The 22,808-nt window shown below is 39.9% G+C and overlaps 1 protein-coding gene across 8 annotated transcripts in view; it reads right to left on the bottom strand.

The window, feature by feature from the left end:
* The window catches only part of LOC143344104 (octopamine receptor beta-1R), a 107,132-nt gene that overhangs the window by 34,723 nt on the left and 49,601 nt on the right, over window positions 1-22,808 (bottom strand). For 2 of the 8 annotated variants that reach the window (XM_076769793.1, XM_076769790.1), the window contains exon 1: window positions 6,330-6,756. The exons of 1 other annotated variant lie outside the window; for it this stretch is intronic. Coding sequence is in view for 1 of the 7 variants with exons in the window: in XM_076769789.1 (XP_076625904.1) it covers window positions 17,753-17,848 (96 nt within the window). In the remaining 6 variants the exon portion in view is untranslated. Of the gene's footprint in view, window positions 1-5,813; window positions 6,290-6,329; window positions 6,757-17,752; window positions 17,849-22,808 lie in introns of those variants that run through there. 5 more of the 8 variants (XM_076769792.1, XM_076769789.1, XM_076769795.1 and 2 more) reach the window with 5 other exon arrangements.

The following is a 22,808-nucleotide window of genomic DNA, read 5'->3' as shown; positions in this document are numbered from 1 at the left end:
GAAAGAAACGATAACACGTAAGTTTTCCTCGACGATAGTCATGCTCCAAATGACAGTAATGTTCTCAGAAGTAACGGAAGAAAATAAAAGAGAGCAAACAATGCTGCATAAAAATATTTCTGAAATTCTGAGCGACGAAAGAATAATTGTATTTCTAGCTCTGACGTACGTGAGAACGAGTCCTTGATAATTCTAACACAGTCTTGGTAACTCGCATTAAATCAGTTGGTATTGGCTGTACCAAGTTAATTGTTGCATCCAAGTACAATTAAGAAAATGAGAGCTCTGTTATATATTCTCACAGTTAATTTATTTTATTTAAAATACTTTTCAGAGATATGTTTTGACGTTAAAACTTAGAATATTTTATCACCAACGCAGTACTGGTCAGCCTCACTTAAAAACCTTCTACAAAGGCTAAAAGCACTTCAAACGAAATAACCACAGCAAAAAAAAAAAAAAAAAAAAAAATGTACCCGCTCCTGAAACTGAATTTTTCAAGAAAATCATGCCCCTGCGTTCCCGTAATATTCGACACGTATAACGAGAAAATAAATTTTTAAACAAATTTTTTTTATCAACGGTATATTCAACGGAGTATAAAATTTAACTTACAGATTATTTTACTGTGCATTCGTCTATCGAGAAAAGATATATTTGCATTAGAGCGACATCAAATGTCTGTTTATCAGAGTTCCAAGAAACGATCGAACTCCTCCGTCGGCGAGCAAACTTCCAAGCATCTCGAAACGAATTTCTCGCGAACTTTTACCAAAAGTCAGGATCCATAAAATTGGGGGAAACGTTTATAGCGGTTGGGCTCGCCTTGACACGCAGGAACGAATCACGCATCCAGATTGAAAGGCCGCGACGACCTTCGCGAGAGAGGAGTATGCAACAGACGGGAGACGGGAGGGCGACGGGCTAAAAAGAGAAAATAGTGCTGACAGTAGAGCAAGTTCAAGAGGGCTGAATTTACATACTACAATATTCATAGAGACGACTCCGCTGCCCGCCACGTACGGACGCCAACAGTTGCCGGACGTTTGCGTATGCAAAACTGAAGAGAGGTTAGAAGCGATGGCTGGAAGCACCGACCGGGATCGTGGAGTCCGGTATTAGGCTTGGAAAACAATTCTCTTGTTACGAGAGAAGATAAAAACTAGTGTATGAATACCGATCGATGAAGAACCGATGAAGAAGTAGACAGAGTGCGTCATGCGATACAAAAAGACTGCACAGGAATGCTCGGATAACTGCAAGTCATTTTCGACCGGATAACTGAACGGTAGTTTCCCCACTACTGAGAGTTGGACACCCTCTGACGAGCCACGAGGCTTCAGTGTGCTCTACTTGACACTGTTTGGGGACTATGAGTAATCAAAATCGGGGTCTACACGCAAGGATTCCACTTGGAGCCACTGATCAATATCGGGGGCTACACGCAGGGACTCCAGCTGGGAGACTACGATTAAAACCGGGGTCCACGCGCAGGGAATGCTGTCCACCTTCGCAGGAAGCGCTCAAGATGGCCACCGTCTGCCCAAATACGAGCCTGTGGACGATCTATCACAGAATTGCTCAATCTTTTAAATATTCCAGGCATTTTGCCGGATTCGTTGGCAGCCTTCTTGTACACGAGAGTGAATTATATTTCGAAACACTGGCAATGGGTGTTGAAGGAACAAATATTTGCGAGTGTTTCTAAAAATAAATATCCAGTAAAATTTAGATCCGGGGAACGAGCAGTCGTTACTAGACTGTAACGAGACTGTACGTCGCGTTGTTATGCATAAATCACATGCGACGTATAGTATCTGATGAAACTGGTTCCAATAATTTATACAATTGATTGCTCAACAAATTGACATAAATTTGACCCGTTAATTCTCTGTTAAGAAAAACGATTGACCGACTATTACAGATAAACAGGTTAGTAATAGACTCGGGAAAACTTTTTAATTAGACACGCGTTTATGTGAATTCCTTCCATAGTATTTTTCTGACCCCAATAGACCACTGAAATAAGTCCCAAATTTTAGAATATTGAAAATTATATAAAAAACAGTTCGTCAGTGTTGTTTGTGACAAGTTTGAAAGCTTCGAAACAGTACAGTTAATTGAAATATTTAAATTCGTCCTTGGACGACAAAGTAACTCAATAATATTCATTGTTTGAGCACAATGTAGTTACCTCAAAGAATTCATTTTTTGGGATCCAGATAATTAACTTGAAAGAATGATATTCATATTCAGAGAATAATATAATCAACACAATAGGAAGACTATATGGAGGCCAGAGTGAAGTTACAATTCTCTGTCACATCCAGACAATTACTGGTATTATATTCTGCTATACCTTGGCCGGAGAACGCCAATCCCAAAGGTAATAAAGTGCAACCTCTACGTACACGGTCGCCCAACGCAGACCTAATTCCATCACGCCTAACCCCTGACCACGAGACAGCAATTTCGAATCGGAAAAGGAGAAACAACTTCCAAGGCGCTAGTTTAATCAGACGCACGCGGAGACGGAATCAACGCGAAGCATATCGCCAATAAAAAGGTTAATCATCGAGTTCGCGGATCTATTTTCTCGGTGGAGCTGTTACGTACGCCAGTTCCTGCCGCACTGGCAGTGAATTAAGTGTACGCGGCCTTGCCCATGATCAAACAGCGAACTTGTAAGAAAATAAAGAACGGTTTGCGTAATCGTTAGACACGGAGTCGCCTCGGTTGCAGCGCAGAGTTCGAGTGGAAGAGGAATGTTTCTCGACGAGTACAGAGTCCTTCGCTGTGTTTCCGTGAAAAGACACGAAGAAAATGCATCAGTTATTCCATGGAATGTCAGTTGCGCGAATTATGACTGCGACTACTTGTTCGATTCTTTCGTATTCGAATATCGGCGCGCTCGATTTTTCATTGTTGTTTTAATAGTACTCGAATACTACTCAAATATATTGTTAGGACAAGGGCATTTGACTACTCAAATATTCGAATAACGATACTCGAATACTACTCAAATATTCGAGTAATGATGTTCGAATGGTATTCGAATACCACTCGAATGTTTGAATAGTGATATTCGAAGATTTTAATCTTCGAGTACTCAAGTATTCGAGTACCAAATATTCGAATACCTGTGAAATATTTGAGTATTGACCTATTCAAATAGTTTTACAGAGACCCAGAGCTAGTCTCTGTTAGATTTGGGATTTTTATTACGATTTATGATATTCATTCCTTTGCCTTGAATTGCAATAACAGTTCTCTGAACAAACAGACTATAGTTTTGTTAAGATTCTCAGAAGTCCGTTGTTGACAAAGACGTCAGAGAAGAATTTTTCCTTGTGTTTCAATGGAAAAATTAATTTATTATTCTTAACTAGTTTTTTGTGTGATTGGTGTGACATTCTCGAACGTATAAGTTTGACTTTTATTAGAGTTTCGCGTACAAAGTAGGAAATTATGTCAATTTTGCAGAATTTATGGAATATTACTGCCTTTGTATCTGAGAAACAGAAACTGCTTATTGACAGATATTTAACTTTTCCTTTCTGACTTTAATTCTTGTAACTGCATTGCAGATTAAAAAATTACGATACATATTCAATTTCCTTCTTATAAATGAGAAGTAAGTTAAATAATTTTTTGTGATATCCGTCAACTTTGTATGACAAGTGTAACTAATGTAGAACATTTGATATAAGTATCACTGGACTCTCTTTGTTCCAGAATTAGCATTTCTCATTTAACTAGAAATTCGAGACGTGCTTTTTAGGTCCTCGCGTAAGATAAAAGAAATGGGATAATTCGGTTTTATGCCGCAGAACATTCCGTTGGTCGTGCATTCAGAAAAGGGTCTGCCTCCCCTTACTCTTCTTTATGACACCTATCGTAGAACCTTTTCGTTCCCTGCAGCAAGCATAACATTTCGAGCAGGCAGAATATTCGTGACTCTTTTCCAGAGTATAAAATGAAACATATTCATAAAATCAATAAAAAAATTAACGTTTCGGTGCTGTAAAAGAAGAATAAACTTTCTAAACAGTATTTTAATTAACTCATTCTTTCACTGTGACTACAATAGCATGTTTTACTCACGAATTATTTAAAAAGTTGGAAATACAATTAAATTCATAGGGACACCGAGAAATTTATTTTTAAACTCCTTCAGCCTCTTGCAGAAACTCAAAGATCAAAAGAATATTTCTTGATAAATCCTGCTGAACCTTATGCCATGAAGAATATATTAAGAAAGAATTTCTTTATCATATATAATCTCGATGACAAGTATTTAGCATCTTCTTTAAGTCACAATTTTTTTATTTTCAAAATTAATTTATCCCATTAAAAGGCGGGAAAAGGGCTAAACAAAGAATCACGAAAAATACTCGAGATTTCGAGGGTTCGAGAATCCTACTCCCAGAAATAATAATAAAATTTAGATACTGGGATACAAATTGTTTAGTTTCGAGGGTATTCGATAGTTCCAAGATGATGCACCTCTCGATAGAAAATAAATCTCTCGAGGACAAATTGCTCGCTGGGAACAAAAATTACCATTTTCGCAAGACTGGGAGTTAGTCGAGCGTGCGAGGATCCATGAATTTTTCCAAGAATCGGGCGACGAGCGACTGCTTTTATTGGCTGTCTGCGTCGGTGGACCGTTTGCCAGTTTTACGCCTTGGCTCCTCTTACGATCGCGATGCCAGCGAATCGGAAACCGGCGTACTTTTCGGAGGGAAAGCAAAACGGAGTTTTCGGGGAGCATTTGCCGCCACGAGAGTCGTCTCGTGTGAACCGACCTGCGAACCGAGTTATTATTTCCGTTTGTGGCGGGGGGAGGGAACACGGACCAGGAGGCACCGTCACGAACGATTTGCCCCGATGAGTCTGCGAGAGCAACCGCAATTTCGAGTTTACGAACTGCTCGTATCACAAGACGCCACACCGCGAACAATCTGTTGGCTGTTTCGTGAAATATGGCGGAGGAATCTTCTTCTTTCGGTAGAGTTTTACGAGAAGGTTTCCCAACAGTGTTAGAATCGTTGAATCGAAGTAGCCAAAATCGTACGTCTCGCGATCGGGAAGTTTAAAATTTTGGGGACAAAGTATTTAAAATTTTTGTAAAAAAACATTTTCAAGGTCACGCGAAGGTCGACTTTATTTTCTTTTTTTAGTGTATAATTATAGCAGAATTCTTGTATGCGTCCAGGAAAAGTCAAAGAGGCAAAAAAAAGTACGGAAAAGTGTGATGTCCGGAGTATGAGGTAGTAAATATTTGCTTTTTGAGTTATTGATGTACATCAGCTTGTAAAATAATCTGGGAAATTTCCCTTTCACACCCATCGACGTGCACAGCGAGGTAGATAAAATTACGAGTTGCACTTTCGATAATTGGTATCCATCGATTCACAGATTGGATTAAAATTCTCAATGCGAGAGTAAGGAAACAAATGGAAAAATTAATAATTAAAATTACTCGATTTAAATTGAAACGTGTGCATTGTATTCTCCAGGTATTTGCAAATCATCGAGAATTGACCATCGAAGAAAATATTCTGGACGACTCTGTCGATGTTTCCAAAAAAATTTTCGACAATTTTCACCTATGAGATATGAAAATCGTGAATATCGAACAACCACCGCATTGACGAGAAACTTTCGAAACTTTTACCACTCGGTTCACTTGTCAGAATTCTTTCCTTTTCAAAAATTAATATTCCTGAGAGAAACTTGTCCCTCGGGGTGGAATTTAGTCTTCAAATTCGTGCGACAGTTACAAAAACATTCTCTGATTTCAAGCTCACAAATTTCCCCCTCCTCGCTGCGCTGCTGACGCAGCTCTCGAGCTGCACACTGCAGAACTGCGTCGAAATCGCACGTGCAATCGCGCCTCCGTTATCGAGCACGAGACGCTCAAATTTTGAGCGCGTTTGATCACTTTGAGAACTAGAGCATCGATTATCTTTGTCATCACTCTATATTTTCCACTGCAAAGACTCTAAATCCGAATTAGAATTGACTAGAAAGGCATCTATTTTGAGCACAATTTGTTGCCACTTCCTGTGGCTCAAAATAAGAGAACTTTCAGCCATTCTTGTTACTCAATTCAGCGATTTTACCATCTCATTGGATATTTTCAATCGAGATTCACTGATACATTAGTACTTTAAACACAATTTTCCATTTCACTATTTTGAGCCCTATTTTTATTCCAAATTTTATTCAATATTGACAAAGAAAACTCATTCTTTATGCTCAATCATGTCCCCAATTTCCATGACTCGAGATCACAAAATTTTTAGTTCCTCTGTTTACACTACCTCAACGTATCCACCGCAAGATCTCAATCATCTTTTAAATAAATTTACTTAAACTGCACAGTTTTTCACAATTTTAGCGACTTAAAACTCGTGTCAGATACTTTCGAAAAACTCACTGCAACAACACTGATTCGAGCCCAAATTTTCACTCATTTATTCTGGGTCAAGGTAACAAAACTTTGAGGCTTCCTCGTTATAGCGAATCAATTTACCGAGTCGGAGGTACCGTTAGTTAGTTTCAAAGCACACTCACTGCAAGTGCGCTATTTTGAGCGCGATCGCGAACTATTTTATACCTCAAAATAGTTACGGGACTCGTTAATTTCGAGCCACGATTTGGACACTCGATCGCGAGACCGTGAAATCGGGGGATGCAATCCACGGGGATTTAACCGAGAAAGTAACGGCTGGACATGTTTGCCCGGTCGACGCCGGTAGACTGAGCGTCGCGACGAACCGTGGCGCCGCGGGATCTCCCCCTCGTGCTCGCTACTTCTCCGTCTTTCTCACGTGGTCAGTCATTCTCTTTCCACGCTTTCGTCTCTATCCGTGCAGCTTGCTCTCCTCCGTTGCTTTCCTCTTCCGAGCCTCTGTCTCTTTGAGCACCTCCACATTTTACGAGCCCTGGTTTCTTTTAACTTTTATCCTCTATCATGATTTCCGACTTCCTCGTTCATCCACATTTTTTGAATTCTTTAAAAAAGTGTTCTTTAAATTCAGTATTTTTGAGCTGAATTTTTCTTCCAATTATCTCTTCTTGTTTTGAGCCTCTGTCTGATTTATTTCTTGTAACAGATCGTCCAATCTTTTTTTTAAATTACTATTCTTTGATCGAATTTTCGTACCATTTCTTTGTTCTTCTTTTGGAGCCTTCGTTTGAGCTATTACAGCCGCCATGCTTCGACAGGGATTGTCTTCAGTGTCTTTGCTGTCTTTACACAGAGTGACCCAGAACTATTGGTCGATAAGACTAAATTTGAGATTAAGAAATTGTTCGTTGTCTCATTGAGCACTATGAATTACTTCGGTATTAAGTTTTGCAATACTCCTTTGATTACAAGGCCTGGAATATTGATCTGCAGTAAAACAAATCCAATAGTTTTTCAATTGTCAACGATCCCCTGACCTATTTTGATTTTCAAGGTTGGTAGAATGAGGTCACTATTTTTATCTGCTATTATCGAGACAGTCTATGTGTCTATTTCTGTTCAAATATTTTCATTTTGAACTCTGCATCTAATTTTGAGCATTTCAAATAATTGTTCTAATTTGTGGCAACACTCGTGGATTTGCAAGTATTCGATTTTCCAGTTTATCGAGAAGGTCCCTTCTTGATTACTCTACAGTTTCTATATTGGATCTGTCAATATTTGTCCATTAACAACACGACACAGATATGATCGAACGCTTTTCAAATATACCTTAGAATTTTCTGCGAATCGGCTCGAAGCCAGGACATATTTTTCAGTTACGTTGTCTGCATGATTCATTAGACAAACCACGCTCGCGCTTTAATAATTATTATTTAATCCCTGAGACAGAAAATTAAGGTCAGAAAAAAAAATAATCAGGCTGATGAGAACACCATTCTGGAAAGTTTGCCATTCAGAGGAAACAGGAAGATTAAAATACAATTTTACAAAGTGTTCCAACTAACCTAATTGTTTATTTTAGTCCCTATTTCTGGCTATTCGTTGTTAACTCTTTCGCTAGTTTTCGAGTTCTACTCTTCAATTTATTCTTTCACCGAGGCGGAAAATTACAGAGCACAGGTCAAAGACAGCTAAAGAACACCGAGGCATAATTTCAGAAATAAATGACAGACCCGGTGGAAACCGACGACATTTCACGGGGAACGAGTTTCGACAGTCTCTTTCGATAACAAAAAGTATTACTTCGATCGAGTTCTCCTACGTTGGATATTACCGACGAGATTCCAAATTAAGTGCCCTGATTCAATTATTTCTTGGACGGTCGAAGACCACTAAGAAACACCTATACACAAACTTCGTTCCATAATAGAATTACGATACTTCTCCAGACGTTTCGATCACAGAATCGGGCAAATAATATCTCCAATAACGAATTAAACGAAGATAGATCACGTGGAAACTTTTATTTTCATTTCAAATTTGTAGATTTATTCGCAAAGAAAAGAATTTTTATTCCTAGCTTTCAAATTTTATTCGAAATGAAATCCACAGATTTATTCGCAGAGGACGAATAAAAATTTATTCGTTAGCGGCCTAGATAAATATGAAACAAATATGACTCACCCTCTATAAAAAAAATAACTGAATAATGAAAGGAGTCGATCGAAATTATTTTTAACGATGATTCTTCTCCATATTTATTTTTACGTTCCATGTACGCTTTCGAAATGATAAGAAATCGCATTTATAGAATTGTTCGTTGCACGAACGTCCTCAGACATCGGGCGTATCTGATTTTGAGCGTAACATAATTACCGTGATAAAGACTTCCGTCCATCGTACCGGTTGTTTAACAATTACGTTACCTCTGATACGGGACACCAACCGGAGCCCAATATCCTCAAGGGGAATTTCAAGGCTGGCTGAAAGTAAATCACGACGCGTTTTCAAAGCGGCTCGTCGCCAGTGCCGGAAGGCCGTCAAGCAGACTGCAGAAAAAGACGAAGCAGAGCTTTTTGAAGAGCGCCGCGGCCGTAATCTCGCGGCGACGGGAACCACCACCTTTCCCGCGCTTCCGGTGACAACGAAACTGAGGAAAGTAGCGCGATAGGGAACGAGAGGATCGAGAATAAACCAAATTCACCGGGAATCGTGACCCCCAAGGAACTAATAGCGAGGATTTCGTCCCATCAGCGTGTTCAAACTCGTGAGAATCGTAGGAGGACGGAAAGGAAACGACTGGGATATTAGGAAGTCGGTCGAGCGCTTGTGAGAGCGCGATCCCTCTGGTGGCGAGCATGGGAGGCGACGCCACAGAGTCATTAAGTCTTTCACTCCCAAATGGGGGTGGAATAATGAATGAAAATTTAAACAAAAATGTAGATGAAGATCTGAGAATTATGTAACCACAGTTACAGTAGGAATGGAAGATTCAAACTAGTTATGGAATGGACATTTTAAACGAGTACACCCAAGTGTCTTCGTTACTTAGGAATGCACGAAGAGATGGTAGTTATGAACACTAGTAACGACTTCACTGATTTCAACGGTTCTGAAGTATGTTGAAGGTGAAAGGTTAATGAGTGCGTCGGAGCAAACAGTAATGGTCTGGGTTTGAAACAGTAACGACGAGTAAATAATTTAAAAAATAGTAAATTTCTATTTTTCTCTGTCACTCCAAAAAATGTCATTAAACTCGCGTTAAGTTAAAATTATTACAGTTTCGAAAACGTGACGCCTAACTTGCGCCTCGAAGTAATTGATGCGAAGCAATACGATGCAAATAGAATCTTAACAGCTATGGAGCCTCCAAGTATAGTGGACTCGACTTAAAGTTTAATTTAACTTCGTCTGAAAGCAAACTCTTCGGCGCAACTTCGTTTTTAAGTGACTTAAAGGAAATTTCCGTATTAATACACTGTTGCAGGGCAATGCAGTTCCCGGTTTCGATGCTAGATGGCGCCAAATTGCGTGTGTCGGCATTGCATGCATCTACCATATTCAAAATCTGTGTGTTTGTTATTCCCTTATAACCTCTACTATTTTTATTCAATTTGAATGAAATTTACTTTCGTTGCTCTTTGTGATCCAATAGAGAGTACAGGCTGATTTATTTACAAAGACCACCACTGGCATTAAAATGAAGAAATGTATACAGAAAGATATCAAATAACATTCTCTTACTCCAGTAATATTTTTCATCTCAACAGTCGATCAGGGAATAATAAAGTTAATTATATCAAGTTAATTGTGTGCTAATTTGATTGAAATTAACATTTCAATGAAGTTCGACGCATCCATAATCTCGGGTTGGCAACTGTAATAGAGGAAAGAGAGAAATAGTAGGAAGGGATACACGAAACGAATGTCGAAGTCTCTGAGACATTGAAAAATGATGGCGGACGGTATCGCTGTCGAGAAGATCAGTGGTGGCCTTGAACGAATTCCAGATTTTCCTTGGTCTGAACTTGGAATGCTTCGACGGTAGACAAGCTGGCGGCATCTGCATCGATGTCTCTGATCGTTCCAATGAAAGTGATATAACAAGCAGTGAAATAATTCAGAGAATTTATTTCAAGCGATGGCAAATTCTTATCTTCGTTAGCTATGAGCACCGAAATTTTGAGAAATAAATGTGTCTGACTCGAGAGAAGGTATACTACTTAACACGAGTCCTTAAAACGAATAATATACAGGGTGTTCGGCCACTCCTGGGAAAATTTCAATGGGAGATTCTAGAGGCCGAAATAAGACGAAAATCAAGAATATCAATTTCTTGACAAAGGCTTCGTTAAAAAGTTACTAAAAAATTAAATTAAAAAATTTCAAATCGTTCTGAAAAAATTATTTTTGATTGGAGGGGTCAATTACAATAATTTTTGGTGAATAGACATATCACTGAAATCTTACCCACTATCGAGAAAAAAATTCGAGTAGGTGACTAAATTTTTCGACGAAAAAAAAAAATTTCAAATCGTTCTGAAAAAATTATTTTTGGATGCGGGGGTCAATAACAACAATTTTTGGTCAATAGACATACCCCCAAAATCTTGTTCATTTTCGAGAAAAAAATTCAGTATGGGCGGAACTTTAATCGTTAATAACTTTTTAATGAAACGTTCATCAACAAATTGGTATTCTTGATTTTCGTCTTATTTTGGATATTTTAGAATGTTGAATGGATGCAACATTAAATTATAGTAGCTTGGATGATATCTCGTCTATGTAGATAACGCAGAAGTTAGATTAGTTCTGCGTTGCAAGTACAACGCCTGCAAAGCTCTTACACCAAGAATTATTGCCTCGACACTGTGTCTGCTCTAACAAGGGTCTACACTACTTAACGAAATTCATCCCCCCTCCCCCATAACGTAGTTAAAAAGCTTTTCTGATCGATTCAACTAACTTATAAGAGGTACTGTTACTTGCTATACGGTCTCCTTTAATATCGAGTTATGTTACTTTAACGGAGTTCCCTCTATCACCAACGCATTTAGAAGAAATCTTTCTCGATCGATTCGGTTGTGATTTATTACTTGAACACAGTCCATAACGGAAAGAAAGTTGTTCCCACTGGTAACCCAATAAGACGAGCTTTCAAAGTTCCTGTTTTAGTTAGTTTTAGTTTGTCTGAACAATATATTACGAATGATCAATTTTATTTCAATATCAAAATTGTTTTTTTGAAGAGTCTGTTACCGGAAGCAACCGCTATAACAACGTAACTCGATATCAGAGCAAATAACGTGTCCAAGCTGCTATATTCCCGAGTCGAGTCGACTAAGAAAAGTTTCCCCAGTGTCTTATTAGCGGAAAGAACTTCCATTAAGTGGTGCAGCTCGTTCTAGAGGCAGACGACACGTCTAAATTGTAAATCTTAGCGGAGTAAATAGCGCAGCAGCTTTCCAGCGGTTTACTGAACGTCACACGAAATTGTAGATGAAATAACTCTGAAACTAATGCAGATAAAAAGAAAATTTAGTTTTCGATAAGCAATCGCGAGATTTCCACAGTAGCTAACTGGATATTTAGTTGAACGAGCATTTCAACCAATGTAAAAAATAAAATTGAATATTCTATGCTCGTGTAAAGTTTTACAAAGGTCGGAGATCGTCGTTTTGGTGTTGTTGCTTGTCAAGTGACAGAACTCGATAACAGAGCGAACAGGAATGTCCACATTGTAGCCCTCGGTCGAATTTGTTGGGTAAAAAAGTTCGAAACACGTTGCTTGGGAGAACTTTTCTGAAAATAGTACAGACTCGCTGTCAGACCGTCCGAGACCGCTGTAACTCTCGGCGGGATCAGCTGGGAAATAATCTGCTTGCCAGAAAAATTTTCCTAAAGTGATACAAAATAATCCCTCGGCGGACCAGGCATTCATATTAAAGCGAGACTTCGTAACGAGCGAAGTTTTTGATTACAAGTATTTCCTTTTATATCCTCGTTAGTGAAATATCGTGGAATAATTTTGTTTTTACACAGGGAATCCTTATTTATGAGAAAAATACGATAATCTATCGGTAACGCTGGGAGATAAAGTTTATCGAATGTAAATACTTAAAGATGTTTAAATAATATTCCTGGTGAATGTTCGCTCTCGCGAATTTTGCAGCGACGTTGAGATCGAAAGAGCAGCCGAAAACAAATTTGGTAAAATTATCGTGTAATCGAAATAATTGCCCCGGTACTTAGGGCTCGAGTAGTACAGCTCAATGATAGAACAGACTCTGTAGAGGCTCGACGAACAATGGAGTAAATTGTTTCTAATGACTCGCTGTAATCATGAGAGAATTTCTGTCAATTGTTAACGTAATCTTTCCACAGGCAACTTAAACAATTTTTGCTAGAGAACAGAATTAAATTAAAAAAAAAATATTCTATTCAAAATATTGCATTGTTTATGCTGTTTGGCTAGAAATTAAAACACGGTTATATTATTTTAAATAGTTTCTACGGACGTATCAAACATTTTAAGCGATATCGTGCGCCTCGAACGGGTATCGTTAACAAAATCGTTTATCATTTTCCGAAGAAATTTTCTACGTTCTTGGAAAAGGGAAATGAAAATTGATCGAGGAAATATTTATGAGGGATACTGTACGCGTCAGGAGCTGTTCGTAAGAAAAAGAAATCTGAGACGTCCTGCTCCTGCCAGTAACCGTAACGGATCCCCCCTACCCCTCGGCGTGAAATTAATATTGTTCGTACGTCCTGCACGCGTTAATTATTTCTTCAACAAAAGCACAAAAGTGGAGCATCGTTCGCGGCCACCTTGAGATAACGATGCCACTTTCACGGAAACAATGAACGCAACAAGATTCGCGGAGGCATCCTTGATTAATGGCCACGATAACGCCGACAATAAGAACGATCGATTTGAATTGTATGCGTTGGAACTGGAACGGGCCGGGGACGCATGGCAGTTCCAGCGATCGAAGGAATGCCTGGAGATTACGTTGCTTTAAAATCGAAGAAAATAGTCAAAGGAATCTCGATCGAGCTTCTCTCGAAGAGGGTCAGCAGTCTTTTTGACGAACATGAACGCACATCTTTCTCGATACGGTTCACTCGTTACGATCGCATTTTATTTTAACCTCGTCGAACATAAAAGATCGTAATTGATTCAAATTTCGTAACCCTTGAGAACCTTAAAAATCCGTAGGTTTAAAATGTTTGGAAGAGTCAGGAAGGTGTCAAAAATATCAAACGCAGTTAGATAAATACGAACAACGACCCAACGAAATGAAAATTGAAAACGTACTCTGCAATTTACTCCTGGCGCCCACGCGAGTAACAATTTCGGAGGACGTTTTTCATCCGGATAATCTGCGCGACTTACGCTGCAAACACGGTTCCCAAATCGGTGGGTGGGCCGGGTCAAGAGAAAGGGCGCAGCCGAACTCGGTCAAGTTGGTATTTTTCGACGAGCGGAACGGGGTGGTTAGCGGGGGTGCACTGGGAACCGAATCGCGTAGGGTAGGCGGCCTACTATTGCTAGCAATGGGCGTTCAAACCCTCCCCCTACCACGAACATATAAGCAATTTAGTCGTAAAGCGATTCGAACCACTCCAGACACGAAATTCTAGTTCACTCGTCCTCGGGGATATTAAAAATACTGAACGACTCCATAACCTCGATGATTTAAAATAATCGAAACGTTCCTACGATTGTTTGATAACAAAACAAAAGATAAAGTAGAGATTTCATTTTCTACACAATTTTAAAGACTTTAAATTTTGAGTCGTATTTAATTCGAAGCTTTCGCTAGGAGTACCAGAGTGTCGAGATCGTAGCGTTTGCAGAGAGATTCGCAGTGTCTTGAGCCCATCACTGACTATTGCCAACCTTTTTTTCGATACCCCCCTCGCCCACATTGCCCCTCGAACGCCCACGTGCCCCTGCACCGTGCTGTGTCAAGTTCGTCTGGACGTTAATCGATACGTCGCGAGCCCTCTTGTTTCGCTCGCTTCAACCCCTTTCACTCTTCCCTCGTGGTAACCTTTGTGTCACCCAGCTCCCTTCCTTTCGAGGTTTTCTCGAGTTTCACAAAGTGTCAGTTAAGAAAATCCTGTTAACTCGCTTCCACTCTTCGATGCGGCGACTCGTGCATTTACTCTTAATCCGTGGGAAATTCGGGTTAATTAATAACTCGTAAAAGAAGCAAAGTACATTGGCAAATACTCGAAACGATAACGGGTTGGAAATTTAACTACAGGTTTATTTCTGGTTCAATACGGTTTAAGGAAAGCCAAGTGTAATATTGGATTCTCGATTGGAGCAGATTTTGTCTCCGGACCGATCAGTCGGGACAGTTTTTCTTAATTTTCTCAAAGATATGAACGATAACTTAAAATTTTTTCTACGTAGATGCGTTCCAAACAATACCAAATAGTCAAATATAAATTTAATCCATCGATCGAACCAAATTTTTTTGCGATTTTTCTTAATTTTATTCGTTATTCGAAGATTAAATTTACCCAACTCTAGTGTACTACTAAGAATATCGTATATTGTGTTGAATCAAGTCCATTGAGTACTGCAGTTTGTCTAACAATGAGCATGAGAAATGGCGATCAATAACAGATCCATAAAAAGGCTCATCTCGTCGTATACAGGTCGCGAGCGTAACACGCTCGAAAGTTTCTAGATTCGAGCTCATAATCGATGAGCATCATGTGTCGTTCTAGACGTCTCCATAAATTATTGAAGCACCAGGAAGCAGGACACGTAATAATACGAAGACTACATCGGCTTTATGAAAATCTACGGCCGAGACGGGGTTTCACGAGTTGCATGGCGGCGGTATCTGCCTCGTTTCTCGCGTCACTGTCCGGGTTATCCTTCGGGCAAACTGGGAAAAAATTTATTGAACGCCATTGTAGTTCTTGCTAGACCCTGTTATCGCGTATTTCGCGCGAACGGATTTCCGTGAATTTCTGGCGTCGGACAGGCCTCGACGCCCACGCAATAATAGGTTTGTAAATCACCGCTAAAACAGTGGATAAGGGTAAATTGTAGCGTGTAGAGAAATGTCACGTTTTGAAAATGGAAACTACACCAGGCGTGACCAGTTATTACACTCCGTCCAGCCTCGAACAGCTACTGAAATACAAAAAAAAAAAACCTTGAAAAACTAAAAGGTCTCGAATATTTTCGAAATTTTCTAGGAAGCCTCGAGTGTCTGTAAAACCGTGGCTACTTCAAAACTATCGCGTGATTATAAAATAAATACCAAAAGTTTTTGAATTATATCTTCGCGTTCTATTCGAGCCGAGAACAAAAGAGCTCTCGGAAACGCGAACGAATTCAGCATCGAACAAATTGGATGGAAGGATCCAGTTATTTAATGACGTTTCGTTTCGCTCTATGTTTCGATACTAGATTCGATCCCCGAAGCCCTCGTGCAGCTAAAGTGTATTGCATTTGCTTTCACTAAATTTGATGCTACGCTCGAATATCTGTTCATCTCCATTCTCCCGTGTTCTGCCTCGCTGACCATTAAAAAAAAAAAAAGTTTAACTACAGCAAAATTTAAATAACGCCTTTTGACATCTGGCTTGACGATAGCTTTGAAAAGCCTCGCGTGTAAAGTTTTTATTCTACATCTTTTACTTACTTTCTCCTGTAAATGTCACAGAAATAAAATCTTTGTTATATCGCTGCACTGTCTCTTGGCAAATAGCAAATCTTCCAAGTAGCATCGTATCGGGGAAAGTTCAGAATGCGCGTAATCTTGATTCTCGTTTGTCTTCGTCGCGAACAGGGGGGGGGGGGGTTTCTTGTCCTTTGGCTATAATGACTTCCCACGGGGAACCCCGAAATTCAGGTCTCGTAAGGCGAGAGCCCGCGAAAGGTGAAAAGGCGTACTGTTTCGATCCGTCGACAACGTCTGCTACCCCTCGGTGTTCGTTCCGTAGCGTCTGGGATCGCGAAGCAACCCCGCCAGAGACGATCGTGGGCTGTGGCAGCTTTGACGGAACAATTAGGTATTAGCGAGCTTGCAATAATGCACACATAGCATCGTGCACGCGTGCAAATCAGTGGATAATGATCATCTGATAAATTGCGTTAATATTCCTAGCCATTCACAGACGTGACGCTGCAATACTGGATTGCTCGAAATCGAGGCTGATCGATGATCGATGATCGATTCCTAGTCTGGCCCCGGAATAACCACTCTGCACAGGATATTCCACTTGTGCAGAGTGGATTTCGCTCTAAGACCGTTTGGAGATCTGTTTTCGATCATTTTTTAGCGAATTATTATTGCCTGTTATTATTGGGAAATTCTAGAGCTCGTAACTGCGACTTGAAACTTTCATCTTACTCTAATTGGAAATTTCTGTTATTATTCCCATGTTAAAAAAACAGTCATGAAGGCCCATAAATCCCACAGATTGATTCAGTATGAAATGTGTGTCAGAGTTTTGATTGGCATTGCGTAATTATTTTTCGATTACGCAGCCTTCCCCCCCTGTTTGGAGCTTGTCTGTCCGTTTCGCTGAAATGCATAATTACAAACCAGTCGATAGACGATCGGATTGCCGTCCGCTGTTATTACGTCGTCAGGATTGCTCATTACATCGAACCTGCTGATAATCTTTCTCGATTAACAACAATGACAAAGAGGTCGCGTCGGACGAGGTTTAATCGGAACAAATGAATCATTCAGCCCTTCCATATTGGAACCACCCTCTATGACCCCCATCCCACGACGTGTGAATTAAAAAAATTCAACCTTTCTCCCCCAGCTTAAATCCTATTTTAGACATATTGGGAATTAATTCAGAAATTTGGCAGAGGTCACAATAAACTGGAAGGCAATAGAAGATAAATTTAATCACGTGTAAAATAATTATTTACTTCGTTCGTGTGATCGTCCGAACATTCGCCATTTTGGATCTTGAATCATTTACCAAAAAATTGACTATTTTGAGCCAACTGATCGCTATTTTTATCAGCTACCAGAAACGTTAATAACATCACGCGTCGAATTAATTATCAACAAGTAGTCTATTTTGACCCAATTACCAGAAACGTTAATACCACGACGCACTGATAATTAACATTAAAGGACATTAAAGTGTCCTCGACCAATTATCCGCAATACTCGAAACATAACTTACGCCAATTAGCCTACTTAGCTAACTACATACCGACGCCATAGCGATCTAGCAACAGTTCAACAAAGATACTTAGCAATGTTGACGATAACTAAGTTGTTACATAATATCAGTTACTAACAAGTAGTATAACTCTTGGTCAGTTACCATAAAACGAGATATTGGTAACATTGTACGCCGATAATTCGTCATTTTCGATCGCAATGCAGTTATTCACATCAGAAGTATCCTGGACCCAGTTATCTGCAAAATAGAAAACGTGACTTATTGACGATTAGCATACTAAAGCAATTATCAATAGAACTGACAGGGTAATTGCAATAATTTAACAATTGATACCCATGTCCTGCTTTAATTAACAATAATTGCAATATTAATATTCCAAAGACAGTAATAACGAGTTCAACTATAGTTTGAAGTCTTTTTTACCAGTAATGAGAAAACATTCAAGTACAAGTGCCTCGTATATTGCTCCTTTTCATCGTGTTAGAGGAACGATAATGAAAGGAGACATCGAGCTCGCGAGTCGAATTCGAACAATTACATCGATTTCGTCTAACTTAAACACCAACTTCGCTGAAGTTTCGTAACTCTTTAATGGGCTCGGTGTGGCAATCGATTTTTGGCAATTAAATTCATTATCTCGCAAGAATGTACCCCTTCGACCTTTAATTAAACTTCGAACCTCTAATAATAGAAGCGGCGTTGCGTAACTTATCAAGTCAATTTGCTAATTTTACCCACTTCGAAGTCAGCTATGGCACTCCATCGTTGGAAATAGATTCTAGCGGTACACGAGTCACAACCGCGTGAATAAATGTCCAATTACAAACTTTCTGACTCGAAAATTATGTCTCCATTCTTTGGAGACAGTTTTTGTCAGCTATAATCATATCTCATCGAATGGAAACTTCTGATTCATAAACTGGACGCAATAAATTACTTATTATGCGATATTACCCGGTTAACTGAAGTGAAATAGGCTTCACCTCTTTTCAGTTATCCGAAAAAGGTAGCAATCTTTTCCATACTTGTAACTAATTTAGTTCCTTATACCAAAGGTGATTTCTCTTCGCCTAGTTCGTTCAGAAATCATTTCCAGGTGCGATTCAAAACACTATGCCCGCCTTGAGGCCAGAGCAATCTCAAAATGGGAAAGGATTTCCTGTAGGAGTTCTTACTGCGTCCGATAATGGAATCCTAGGACATCGTATTGTGGCTCAGGTGCTCTTCGATTCCCTGAGACAATTCCGCAGATTTAAATTGTCTCCAATGATCAATACGTTTCTCTGCAAATTGGGAAATCGATAGACGTCTGATAGAAAACGAAATTGGCTTGATTAAGGTAGCTTTCCATTAGGGGAGATTCATGTCCATCGAAAGTTGTTCATCAACCTTTGTGAGCAGTCCACAACATATTAATATTGATGTGTTTCTCAATAGACCTTGTACTTTATCCTCGTTACAATAAACAGATTGATCAATCTAATTCTAGACTCCATAGATATCTACGTTGAAACACTTCTGTATCCATCAACAAAACTCATAGCTATTTGTCATGTACCTCATCGATTGGAAACAGTTGATGTACTTCAACATTGATACATTCCTCGACTAATCTCAACAATGTTGCACTGATCGTCAACCGCTTGGTAGATACACTTGTTTCATCTTCGTCGTTTATCGACAGAATTACAGTCTTCATCGTTAATCGGTTGCATCGATACACCGATAAACTCGTTCCCTATCTCCGCGAAGCCGCGTCTGCACATCAACAATGACGCCTTAGCCAACAAACTTTCAGCCTCCCACGATATTACCCTCTCCGACAAACATCAAACGTGCAGCGAAAGCAAACAGAATATGCGCCAAAGATACCAACGAAGTCAAGGTAGCGACGAAGGAAAGTTTGCATTTCGCTCGGGGCATAATAAACAACTACCTCTGGTGGATCAACGAATCTGTAATGAGTTCATTAACGACGCTGAACGGGGCGCGAGATACAGAAGACGCCGGGGGTGGCCGATTGCAGCCTGCATATACGGGATTCACCGTTTTCGTTTGGAGGACATTTCGCTTTCTCCTGCTATCGATTCGCTAAGCGGCTCGTAAGGAAGAGCAAAGCAGCCTTAAAGGCGCACGCCCAATGCCGCTAACCTATTTACCTATGTAGGAAAGAGCGCGGCTGACTCATTTCCATCGATCGGCTCACGTGTATTCCCAAAGAGCCCGGGATTCTTTCGAATCTTCATTAATCAGAATCCCCCTGAACAGTCCAGGCTGCATCGACACCTTTTCCCCTGCCATCCGATCCTCAAGATTAGCTTCGAATATTATAATCGTCGCGCACGATCCTCTCAAACGCTTTTCCCCCTTGATTTCATCTCGCGATTTTCCAAAATTATGCAATTTCTCCTTATCGGAAATTTTCTCTGTTAAAAACTCCGTGTTCCCGTTTCATAGGTGAGAAAGGAATTTGCAGAGAATATAAAAGGGAAGCAAACTACTCAGTCCGTAAATTCACAGAGCCGCAAGAAGCGAGGTAGAATAACTGAGGTCAAGAAAAATTGAGTGTACGATGATATGACCTTCGAATGACCTTGAGTGTGAAGTTTCAAAGGTGTTACGCTCGAATATCATTTATTGTTTTTGTTAAAAAAAATATGCGATCCACTTTGAAGGAATCAAAACGTTTAAAATGTAAATTCACGTAAAAATCGAAATTATCGTCTTCGATTTTAGCTCGGTTCCTTTAGGTAGAATTTCTACCCGACACCCGAAGCGTGAACTCTATTTTTTTTAATACTGTTCAAGGATTCTGAGGATTCTGCGGCAAAGGAGGCCACGCAGCTCGTCTCTGCAAGCAGAAAAGATAAAAATATCTTTCCTTGGCGTTGGTTAAATGGAGTAAAAAAGATTGACAGCGTCTTGCATGTGAAAGTATAAAAGACGGCTTGGAACGTTGGATCTCGGTGCACTTTTGAAGCGATAGGTGCGGAAAGTAAATATACTATACAAAGTATCGGAGCATTATGCTTCCGAACTAGTCAGGTGAACGGACCAACTAGCACGTATTTGTGTCATATTTTTAAACTGCAATAATCTGATCACGCTTCTTGTCAGAACACTGTGCTTAATACAATAACATTTGCAACTCATTCCCACTATTATTTTCACGAAAAAAAATGCAATTTTCAGCAAATAATCTTTGTGACACAATAGTCCCTCGTTTAATGACGAAAAATCGGGTCCGTCAGTTGCTCTTGATGGCCAGTATGCAATCTATCGTTATTATAATATTGCAGTGACTGGAATATTTGTAAATTGTTACAGCAATCCCACATTTTCACACGTTTACGTTCGTGTTTTAATTTAAAATCACCATTTTAATCTTTCTTGTTCGACGATTCGGCAGAATTTCAGCGCTCTCGTGGCAAAATAATTTGGGAAATGTTGCGTCTGACTGCAGAGGTGCTCCCAGTGACTCGTTGATTCTGCGACTGATTGCATGCTTCAATCTGGGAACCGTGTGTTTGATGAGGAGCAAAGGCGAGGGTGGGAAATTTGATTGAGAAATACTTGCAAATGCCGGCTCAAGTTCGTCAAAATGAAATTCCACTTGCACTTTGACGACTACCGTTCGTCTCCGGTGCGCGATAGTTTATTTAATCTGCGAATTCAATTCCCACAGATTTTTACGACGCACTAAACACACTGCACAAATGCTTTAGAAAGGTCCCATCATTACCGCGTTTAAATTAAATAGAACCTTTCCTTGCATTGTACGCGAATTAATATGGGTTCTGAAGAGAACTCGAAACGTAGACAGATAATAATTTAAAATTAAGCCCGTGTGATACTCGTCTGACAACTCAAACGAACAATAAATATAGTGAATTTATTGTTTAATTTCAATTAAGTAAAAATATCATAGTTTTCAGAGAATACAAAATGATTTTTGGCGCCTCGTTGAGTCGTCCTTAAATTCTGCCTTCGAATGTGCAAGATGGCTGCTTATTTGCGAAGATAGGAATGTTTTTGCAGCGATTATCAGTAATGTGTCGTTTCTGTCGGATATAGTAACGTTATTACCGGAAAGATCGACGATCGGGTTCGCGTTAGTGTTGAAATCCGCAAATGGAAGGCCACAGTCGCGCATCCTGAACTAATTCGAACTGATCAACTGAGAATCTGAGTCGATTGCGGTCAGCAGCAAGCTCGTTTTGATGACTCCCCAGGTGCCGGGAGACCTTTCCTACAGGGAGCAAATCGTACATTTCACTGTCACGAACTTCGCTATGCCGCTAACGTACATACGTTTCGAATCACTATTTATTTAACCGTATTAAATTGGAGCGCGCGGTACAGCTAATAAGAGAAATATCCAGCCCCAGACCTATCGTTACTCTGTTTGAACTAATCCGTACGATTATCTGTGCCCGTGAAACCTACCGTGATATTTACTTCCAACTTCAACCCCGTTAGCCACCATTGAAACGCGACATTAATTAGTAATATATTTACGTTAGTTTACATAACTCTATGGAGATGATCAACCGTAGCCTTGTTTATTTCTCAAAGTTGCAGCTTTGGAAGCTGTCGATTTAATTCCCACTCACAGGTTCAGATGAGTCGTGTCAAAACATCTGACACATTTGACCCTCGCATAATGGAGCTTTCGCGCTTCGAAAGTTGAAGTATTACTTCAACGTTAAGCTTTTAAGCTTTACATCCAAGTGTAAAGCCTTTGGAGTTGCCCCCTTAGCCTGTCATTCCGAATACTTCAGAAAAATTACTGAAACATCAGCGTTCAGAATTTTACCATCCAATTACGATTGCAAAATGTCTACCTCGCGCTCATCTTCCATAAAAGTTACTCCACGATCGACGAGGGGATCCTTGACCATGAAGGTCGAACGTCAAGCACTGAAATTCCATCCTGAAGCGAAAAAGAAACTTCCAGCGTTGCCTTTAAAACGGCAAAAAGGGCGGCGTTCCACTTCTCGGAGTAATTGAAAGAAGTCCTAGAAGCATCATACGTTTCCAGTGACCAGTAACGAACGAACGGACCCAGCAGTTCACAAAAATACGTATAAAACTGTTCCTGATAAGGGCGACCAGGAATCACGATGAAAGCAAAGTAGAAAAGTTACTTGGCCGGGGTCCAGGAAGGGTGGAAGAAAACCACCCCCGACGTGCAACT

The sequence above is a fragment of the Colletes latitarsis genome, chromosome 7, assembly GCF_051014445.1.
Source record: "Colletes latitarsis isolate SP2378_abdomen chromosome 7, iyColLati1, whole genome shotgun sequence".
In the NCBI taxonomy this organism is placed as follows: Eukaryota; Metazoa; Arthropoda; class Insecta; order Hymenoptera; family Colletidae; genus Colletes; species Colletes latitarsis.
This window is presented reverse-complemented; position numbering and strand designations above follow the sequence as displayed.